The sequence below is a fragment of the Temnothorax nylanderi genome, unplaced genomic scaffold (assembly GCF_030848795.1).
Source record: "Temnothorax nylanderi isolate EJ_2023f unplaced genomic scaffold, tnyl_v1.0 TNYL_tig0653_pilon, whole genome shotgun sequence".
Classification (NCBI taxonomy): Eukaryota; Metazoa; Arthropoda; class Insecta; order Hymenoptera; family Formicidae; genus Temnothorax; species Temnothorax nylanderi.
In genome coordinates, this window is record NW_027249715.1 from 12,837 (window position 1) to 23,257 (window position 10,421).

At 48.3% G+C, this 10,421-nt stretch overlaps 1 protein-coding gene across 1 annotated transcript; it reads right to left on the reverse strand.

The window, feature by feature from the left end:
* Positions 1–9,269: 9,269 nt before the first annotated feature.
* On the reverse strand, positions 9,270–10,421 carry LOC139784644 (uncharacterized). Its single transcript, XM_071723833.1, has one exon. The coding sequence runs from the start codon at positions 10,419–10,421 to the stop codon at positions 9,270–9,272; it is 1,152 nt and encodes a 383-aa protein (XP_071579934.1).

A 10,421-nucleotide genomic window follows, 5' to 3' on the forward strand; every position in this document is an offset into this window, starting at 1 on the left:
TATCATAAAGGTGCTTTACAACGATGGTATTGCGCCTCGGTGTGGATTGCGCTTTTTCGATAAAAGTTGCACAATTGATTAATTCGCGTATCTCGGCTTATTAGTTTCGTCGATACAATGCCTTTTATCAAAATAATTAATTTCGCCAGAGTGCTCGATGCCCCTTGGCAATCACTCCAAGATCACGTGACACATACGTGATTATCACTCTATCATACAATGTCCGTGCGCACAATTAACGCTGGAGTATTCGGTTGTTTTATACAATAATTAACACCGTCCGCACAATACTTTGTATCCGCGTAACCCAGTTGCACAATTGATTAATGTTCGCGGTTGTTATATACTCGATATGCACTTCCGTTAGTTAACAATGTATCCGAATTTCAACTCGACGTATTCGGCTAACACTCGATTGTAATTGGCAACTCGGTGCCCCTCGCTATTGAATTGAATATTGAATTCTATTTATTGCATTTCCCCGTAGGGTTTACAAGGCGTTTTTATAAGGAACGTAAAAAAAAACCTCTTACAAAACCCATTCCCCTAGACCTGGCCATTTGCGACCTCACAAACATTTTTTACCCTCCCTCCCCATAATCCTCTTCACCCCTCTTCTTCCTCCTCCGCTTCTTCCGAGACTCCGTCCCTCATCCTCCCTCCTTCCCTTCTCCGCTCTTCCCTACTTGGCCCACTCTCTCTTCTTATCCTTCCCTTCATCGTCGGAGCTCATTAGCAGCTTCTCCTCCATCCTGTTTGCGATTTCTTCGTCCTCCGTTCTTCCTGTACTCCTACGCATTCTCCCTTCCTGTACCATCTTCTCCTCTCTCTCCTCTCTCTCTCTCTATCTCTCCTTTCCACCGACTTATCTTCCTGGATCTTTACCCCTATACTGCTTCCCGCTTTCCTCCTCGCCTCCAGCACTCTCCACTTTTCCTCCTCATCTCCCAGCTTCACCAAGATAGTCATCCAGGCTCCTCTTTGTCCCACCACTAACACCTCTCTCACCGTCACCCTCACCTTTAACCCCTCCGCGAATAGCTCCTTTACTTTCTCCCAGTTTGATTCCTTGCCTCCCCATTTCTCCTTCTCAACCCTTAAAATTACGTTCCTTTTCCTTAGTTCCTCCTCGTTCCTGTTGCCCACTCCCGCCACCATTTCTTCTTCTCTACCCCCCATTCCTCACCATCCTCCCTCTTCCTTTTGCCACCACCTTGCTCCATTCTTTCTACCTTTCTCTCCAATCGCCTTACTTTCTCCTCAAGCTCCTCTATCCTCTCCTCCTTCCTTTTACCAACCTCTATCTTCTCCTTCGTCAACTTCCTTACTTTCTCCTCAAGCTCCTCCATCCTCTCCTCCTTCCTTCTATCGTCCTCTTTCTTCTCCTTCGACATCCTCCTTATTTTTTCCTCCACGATCCTTTCCACCGCCTCTGCTATAGCTCTCCCCTCGTGTTCCATCCTTGGAAATCTGTAACAAAATTGCTCACCTCTTCTTTATTCCACCTTTTTTCTCCTCCTCACTCTCCCTGCCTCCTCCCCCTCTCCCCTTCCCCCTTCACTTCTTCCTTCTACTAACTCCTCCGGCTCCCCTACTCCTCTCCTCCTTTCCCCTTCCAGTTCTATCATCCATTCCTCTCCTCCCCCTTCCTCATCTAATACCCATCCCACTGCTTCCTGCCAACTACCATTTCCCGAATCCCATCTCCTACATTCTTCCCACACATGTTCCCACGTTTCCTCCCTAAAATCACATAACCTACATTTCTTCTTCTCTTCCGTTTCCCAGTACCTGATCTCTCTCATCTCATTCCCTAATCTAAATCTCGCCACTCTTCTCCATCTACTCTCTCCCCAACCCTTCTTCATATATCCCGGGATCCCTTCTCCTTTTATTAGCTTATACCATTTATTGTAATCTGATTTTTCGATCCTCTCCCATCTCTCTCTCCTTTGCAACTTCTTATCTCCTCCAAACAGTTTGTAATACCATTCGTCTCCATCTTCCCTCAGCCTTTCCAGTTCTTTCAACTCTACTCCTCTGTCTTCAAAGAATTTTCCTCTTTCTCTCTCCCAGCTTGAGCCTGCTTTCCCTTCCTTCTCCCTTCCCTTCAACTCCTCCCAGCATAACCTCGCTAGTTCACTTCCTCTACCCTCCTCTAACTTTTTCTCGAATCTCCATGCCCTCATCCCCGCTCTTCCTCTTAGTTTCTCCCTTTGGAGCTCCTCTCTCACTAAGTACCACGGCGTTTTTCCATCTACTCCCAAGACCCATCTGATATACCTTTCCTCCAACCTTTCCATTCCTTCCCTCTCTCCCCATCCCCATATTTCTGCTCCATACCCCATAACCGTCCACACCAGTCTATCAAACAGCCACATTCTTTTTCCCCAGTCTTTCCCAAATCTTCTCTTCCCTATCCCCCAAACCTTCTCCATCACCGCTGCCGCCTTCTTGATCCTTTCTCTTACCTGTGCCTTCTGCCCTCCGTTCCTTTGAAACACATATCCTAAATACCGAAATTCCTTTACTTCTCCTATTTCTTTTCCTTCCCATCTCCATCTTCTCTTACAGTCCCTTCCTCCTCCTTTCTTAAACCTCATTATTTTAGTTTTTTCCACATTCAGCTCCAACCTCTTCCTACCTAGATATCCCTCTAATCTTTCAAGCATACTCCTCATTTGATCCTCATCCTCTGCAATTAATACTACGTCATCGGCATACGCCAACGTATATATCCTCTTACCTCCTAGCATTATCCCTCCCCATTTAACTCTGCCCATTTCCTCCTCCATATCTGCTAACATTATGTTGAAAAGTAACGGACTTAGCGGACACCTCTGTCTTACCCCCCTCCCCGTCCAGAACTCTTCCCCTATTTCGTTTCCCACCCTTACCCTACTTTTCGTCTCCCTCAGGATCTCTTCCGTCCTCCTCACCAGCCCTTCCCTTATTCCTCTTTCTCTCATTGCTTTTATTAATACCCCTCTATCTACCGAGTCAAACGCCGCCTTAAGATCCACAAAACATGCTATCAGTTTCCCCCTTTCTTTTCCAACTTTCTGTTCACCAGGTAATTCAACACATAAATGTTATCTATTGTTCCCATTCCCCTTCTGAAACCAGTTTGGTTTTGCGGTACTATTCCCTTCCCCTCTAGCTCCTCCCTTAACCTCTCTGCCAAAATTGCTGTATACACCTTATACAGCGACGGCATTATTGTCACCCCTCTATACTCCTCCACCCTTTTTCCTTCCCCTTTCTTTACAATTGGTGCGATTATTCCCTCCTTCCAGTTTTCCGGCCATCCTCCTCCCTTCCAGATCCTGTTAATGAATCTCCACGCCCAAATCTCCAACTCCTTCCCCCCGCGCTTCTATACCTCACTTGGTATCTCATCCCGTCCCATTGCCTTTCCATCCTTTAACTTCCTCATTACCCTCTTCGTTTTTCCTAAACTTATCTCCCCCTCCTCCTCTCCCTCCTTTTCCTCCCTCACACCTTCCTTCCCCATCCTCACCCTCCCCTCCACTCCTCCTAGCAATTTCATAAAGTGCTCTTTCCATTCTCCCTCCTCTATCCCTTCCTCAATTCCCCTCCTTTTTCTTCTCTCTTTATTTACTATCTCCCAAACCTCCGACTCCCTCCTTGCCTCCTCCGCTTTTCTCTCCCATCTCAAATTCTCTTCTTTCTTCTTCCTCTTACATAGCTCCTTAAACTCCTTCCTTTTTTCCTTGAATGCCCTGTCTTCTCCTCTTTCTTTTCTCCATTCCCTCAATTTCTTTCTCGCCTCTTTCTTCGCTTCTCCACATTCCTTATCCCACCATCCCACCTTCTCCTTCTTGCTCCCCTTCAACTCCTCCTCTACCCCTTTTAACGCCTCTACTATTCTTGATTCCATTTCCTCCCATTCTCTATTTAATTCTTCCCCCCTTTCCTCCACTTTCCCTATTTTTTCCATGAAAACCTTTACTCCTTCCTCGTTCCAGACCCCCCTGCTTCTTTTCTTCCACCCTCTTCCTCTGTCTCTCTCAACACTCCCCCTTCTTAACACCACTTCCAAGGGATGGTGATCCGAGTCCATTCTATCCCCCACCGTCATGCTCACGACCCTCTCTCTCACTTCTCCTTCTCCTATTACGTAGTCGATTACCGTTGCTTCTTTTCCTCCTGTGAAAGTGAATTCCCCCTCCTCGTCTCCTCTCATGCTCCCATTGAATATTTCCCATCCTCTCTCCTCTATGGTCCTCACCAAAAGTCTCCCCTCTCTATCCGTCTTCTTATCCTTCGATTTTCTTCCCCCCACAATCTCCCCTCCACTACCCCGCTCTTCTTCTTCCACACCTCCTCCTTCTCCTCCAGTCCTCGCATTAAAATCTCCCCCAATTATCGTATACCTTCCTTCCTCTTTTCTATCCATTATTTGTCCTAACTCCTGCATAATCCCTTCCATTTCCTCCTTTTTTGCATACACCCCTACAATTCTCCAACTCTCCCCACCTATCCTTACCTTTCCAACTATCAGTCCCTCCCTACTTATTTCAATTTCCGTTCCCTTCTCCTTTAAACCTTTTCTCATCCCCATTAACATTCCTCCCATCGCTCTCCCTTTTTTATTCTTCCTCTTCGCCCATTGCACTCCCCAATCGTACCCTTTTGGCAGCCTACCCCTTACTCTTTCCCAACCCTTTTCTCCTATCCACGTCTCCATCAAAACTATCACATCTTCTTTCTTCAGCCCCTCCCAGAATTCCTTATCTTTATTTTCCAAACCTGCTATATTCCAGAATACTACCCTCCAATCCGTCCTTCTCCCCCCTTCCTCGTCCCATCTGACCTCTGTCTTTTTATCTTTCGCCACATTGTATACTCTCCTTCTCTCCTCTCTCTCTCCCCTCTCTTCCTCCTCCCTTTCCTCCTCTCCCAATCCTTTCTCCACTTCCTCTCTCTTCTCCTTCCCTTTTTCTACTTCTCTCCCCTCTGTCCTATCCGATCCCTCTCCCTCTTCTATTCCCCCTGCTTTTGTCCTTCCTCTCTCTTGCCTTCTTCCTCTTTCCCTTGTCCTGCCTCCCAACACCCCCCTCTGCTATCTCTGAGTACGTCTCTTACCTCATCCCACATCCACCACTAGGGGGAGTGGTGGATGTGGGATCCATACCTATCCATACCTTTCCCTGCTCTATCCGCACTCTTTTTCCCTCTCCTCTCGCCTTCCATGCAATTTGATTTACCCTCCATTTTATCCTCCTTTCTTCCCATGTTAAATCTTCCTCTATCCAAATACTTCCATCTCTCAATTTCCACTTATTTCTTATTATTCTTGCCTTCTCCTCCTCACTTCCTACTCTTACCACTGCCATACCTCCCTTCTCTCTCCTTCCAGCATCTATTTTTCTAATTTCCTCTATCTTAGCCTCCACTCCTATCTTTTTCATCACCTTCTCTATCCCCCCCTCCTCCTCTTTTACTCCTTTAATCACAATGTTTCTCTTCCTTTCTCCCCTCTCCTTCATTTCACATCTCCTTTCCAGCCTTTCTACCCTTTCCTTCCAATCAGACTCCTCCCTCCCCTCCCCCCTTCTCAGTCCTGCGCTTCCTTCTGCACCTTTTCCTCCTTCTTGCCCTCCCTCCTTATACTCCATTCTCATCCCTTCCAGTTTTCTTTCCAAATCATCAATTCTCTTCTTAAATTCCTCTCTCTCCGCGCTCCACTTCTCCTCTCGCACTCTTAACTCGTTCCTTATCTTCTCTACTTCCCTTTCTTGCTCCTTAAAGCCCTCCCTTAACTCTTCTCTTATGCTCCTAAAGCCCTCTCTCAATTCGTTAATTATCCCCCTCAACTCTTTCTCACTTACCTCCGTTTCCGCTTTAGGCGACCTTGCCGTCATATTGCTTCTCTTGAAAACTCCATCCTTATCTTCCCCCCACTCTTATCTAAATCCTCTCTCTTCCTTTTCCAAAACTCTTCTAAGGTTTCCGTGCTCCCCGTGCTCCCCGTACTCCCCCTTCTGGCTCTATCCTTTTCTTTTACTTTATCTATCGCTTTCTTTATCTCCGTTCCGCTTTCTTTCTCTTCGCTCATCTCTACCTCCTCAATGTCTCACTTTTCCCTCTACCCGTGCTATACTTTATGCTCTGCCACGCACAACCGCACGTACCTCCGTTCGCCTGTCGAGTCGCCCCTCTACACCGTCTCTTGTTCTTGCCCTACCCAGCGCTCCGCACGCGTCTCGGCTCACCTATTGCGTCGCCCCTTTACACCAACTATCGTTCGTGCCGTACGCTTTGTCTGAGCCCTGTCACTTTTCCTCCATACTCCCTTTTTCCACTCCTCCACCACTCTTCCCTCTCTCCTCCACGCTCACTCACCTTTACTCCTCCCTTCTCGCACACTCTCGCCTTCCTCAGCTTCCTCTGACACGCTATCAACTCACTCGTCCCGGTAACGGAAGTCTTCGCCCCTCGCTATTGTTAAACGAGTTATTTTACGCGATAGGACGCGGGAGTTCTCGGTTGTTAAGTATAACACGTATGCTGTGAGTATAGAGCGTGATACGTCCTTTCGCTACGGCTATACCCGAGAGACTGCCCCGAGCAATGGCTCTCGCTTCGCCTCCCCACTATGCCGAGTCGTTCCCACTCCCGAACTTTCTCTTTTCGCCTATTGTATTCGGCACGTACGCCCGGCGCGATCACGCGAAAACAACATGACTATCACGCACCCGCCGAATGCCCTATTGCGCACTTCACCTTCGCGATCGTTCCAGAAGGTTCCCGTGGAATTTTCCACGCGCAGCGCAGTGCGAGAACCTTCCGCCTTCGATCTCGATGCACCAGGTTTTCACCTTTTGGAATTCTTTAGTGTCGTTGACGCCGACCCGTGCGCACCTCCTTGGAGATGCCCTCGATGACGATTCCGGGTGATTTTCCTGTAGACGATGTCCGGGTGATCTTTTGGTCGTTGACGCCGACCCCTCGGCTGCCCTGCAGGGGTGCTTATAATGCCTCTCCTGGTCTTCGTTCCTGGGGAAAATGCTTTTCCCGGGAACTTGGTCTGACGATGACGCCGACCCCCTGGGAGGGTGTCCCAGGTCCTTGGGAGGTGGCTGAGCACCTTTGTTCCTGGGGAAGATGAATTTCCCGGGAACTTGGTCTGACGATGACGCCGACCCGGTGGACGTGTATACCAGGTCCGGAGAATGCTCCTCCGGGCCCCTGATTCTGGAGATTGTCGCGGTTCATCGCGTACGCACCACAATATTCACACCGACCCACGTGCGCGAAACTAAAACTTCTTTTGTCGTGAACCACCGAACTAAACGTTTTTACGGCCGGCGGAGTGTCGAAATCATAACTTAACCTATTCTTTTGACCACGCGGGCGAAAGCGCTTTGTGGCCTAGTCTTATCATCTAAACGGGCCTGATGGGCCTTACGCATAACTTATATCTAGCTAACTTATATGTACGATGATTCGGCGGCGGAAATCCAAGGAAAATAATCACTTTATTGGCGCGAAGCTACGCAACATCAGGACGGACAATTAAACCCAAAACCAAAAATCAAAATTAATGAACTTAAAATTATTTTACATCGCGCGCGCCCTACTGCCCCGGAATCATATATCGGCCTCGCATGGCCTTAGCCGTGGGGTTTCCACGTCTCGTCTCCGTCATCGCTCTCCCCGGATGGGCTCTCGAAGTCATCGGAGGGCTGCTCCTCCGGGCCTATCGGGAAGTCATAGCCCACGACCGCGGCTATCTCGTCGATGAGTGGCGGTGGCGTGGGGCTCAGGATCGGCATACTCAGTGCCGACATCATTTGCACTGGTGGCAGTGCGGGGAGGGCCGCCCCCTAGTGACGGCGATTGCGTCCGAACTCTCCGCCTGCTCCTCCGGCGGGGTCACTGTCTGGTTCGCTTGAATGACGCGAATTTGTGGGCTCGACAAGCGGCGTAACACCACTCGGGGAGACCGGCTGGCCAAACGGCGCGGCGACCGCGAAGAGCACGGTCTCAAGGTCAGGCTCTGGGAATGAGTTAAGTGGTTCGCCGATTATAAAATGCCCCGGCGTAAGAGCTTCGTAATCTTGAGGATTATCTGAGATTGGACATAACGGCCTCGAGTTTAAGACGGCTTCGATTTGTGCGAATATGGTGTAAAGTTCTTCAAACATCAGTAACGTATTGCCGATAACTTTTTTTAGATGAATCTTAGCGGACTTAACCGCAGCTTCCCAGAGTCCGCCCATATGGGGAGAATACGGAGGAATAAGGTCCACTGTATAGCCTGATCAGCTAAAAATTGCTCGATGTTATCGTTTTCGGCCCTTATCATGTCGAAGAGTGCCTTGAGTTCGTTGTTCGCCCCAACAAAATTCGACCCGTTATCTGAAAACAGTTTTGCGCATCGACCGCGCCTTGCAATAAACCGCTTTAATGCATTTAGAAAGGCGGTAGTGGACAGATCGCTAACAACCTCCAAGTGTATAGCTTTCGTCGCGAAACATGAATATGCATAAATACGCTTCCCGGTCTTATTCCGAGAGATTTTTATGCTGAATGGTCCAGCATAGTCGAGACCTGAATGCAAAAAGGCTCGCGAAGGATTCACACGCGCTTGGGGCAACTCCCCCATTAGCTGATTCCTACTAATCGGATTCACGCGAAAGCACGCAACGCAACGCTTAAAAACCTTTCTAACAGCTTGCCGCCCGGAAATAATCCAATACAATTGACGTAAGTGAGCGAGAAGCCCCTGCGGTCCGATATGCAATTGCTTAAGATGAGCATCGCGAATAACTAGTTCGGTAAAATAATGTTTCGCCGGCAAGACGATTGGGTGACGCCGGGCGTAGTCAATATCGGCATGGCGAAGCCGGCCGCCAACGCGAATAATTCCCTTTGAATCGATAAATGGATTTAAAGAAGCGAGCTTGCTTCTGCTATGAACCTTTCTTTTGGCTTGGAGATCTGAATTTTCTGATACAAACTCGGTCGCTTGAACCATCCGTATGAGCACAGAAGTAGCTTCTTCTAGCTCTTTCGTAGAAATAGGTCCCAGTCTTCGTTGATGTTTGTTGAGTGCATTCGTCTTGAATCGTAGGCAATAGGCCGTAACTCGAGTAAAGGCTGATTTATAGAGGCCGTAACCGTTCATTTAAGCCGTAATCTTTAAGAAATTGACCAATCACAGTCGAATGTGAGAAGAATAATCGACTGTGATTGGTCAATTTCTTAAAGATTACGGCTTAAATGAACGGTTACGGCCTCTATAAATCAGCCTTAAGGCGTGAAAGAGACGAAAACTTGTGGATTAAGTCGAAGTCTGAGGACACGCACTGCGAGACAATTGCTTGCCTTCTGAGATCGGGAACCTCTGTATCTGGTAATTCGGTGAATGAGGCGGGCCAATTCTGACGATCCATTCCCAGCCAGGGCGGACCGTTCCACCATAATTGACACGTCTTGAGATTCTCAGGTGTAGTGCCTCGGGAAATAACATCAGCCGGGTTGTCCTTAGATCTAACATGAGACCATTGCGCCGCAGCTGCTATACGCTGTATATTGGCCACTTGGTTCGCAACGAAGGTTTGTAGCTCCTCCGGTTGACGCTTGAGCCAAGCCAATACAATGGTGGAGTCGCTCCGGTATTCAATACTGTCAAATTCAATGTGGAATGCCTGCTGCACAGTTTCTCCTAGATCTACCAGCAGCAAGGCTCCTTGAAGCTCAAGTCTCGGCAGTGTAATTCGCTTAAGCGGCGTTACTCGAGATTTTGCACACAGAAGATGAACTGATATCTCTCCAGCATCATTGATGCTCCGGATATAGATGCACGCACGGTAAGCAGCCTCAGATGCGTCACAAAAGCCATGCATCTCGATACGACGTGGCTCCTTGCAAATTGCGTGTCTGCGAATTGAGATCAGACTAATGTCCTTAATTGTCTCCCGATACCGCAACCATGTGGTGTGAAGATCGATAGGTAGAGACTCATCCCATCCCAATTTCAATCTCCAAAGTTGCTGAAGGATAATCTTCGCGCGTATTATTGTCGGTCCCATCAGTCCTAATGGGTCAAAAATTTGAGCGACAGTTGAGAGTATCGATCGTTTGGTCACGTGATTGCTCTTGTCCATCACTTGAATCTTGTATTGAAGACTGTCGTCCGCCGTGTTCCAGCAAACTCCCAAAGTTTTGGTCTCCTTTCCAATTTCTAACGTAGTTGGCTCGGACGGAGACTCCAGGATTGAAGGCTCATTGGTGTTCCATTTGTGGAGCATGAATCCTGCGGAAGCCAAAATTTCAATAAGCTGGAGCCGGAGTTGCCGCAACCTTTCTGCCTGTTTATTCCCGTATAACACATCATCCATGTAGCAAGCTTCGAGTAGAATTTGGCAGGCTTCTGGGTATTTCTCCAT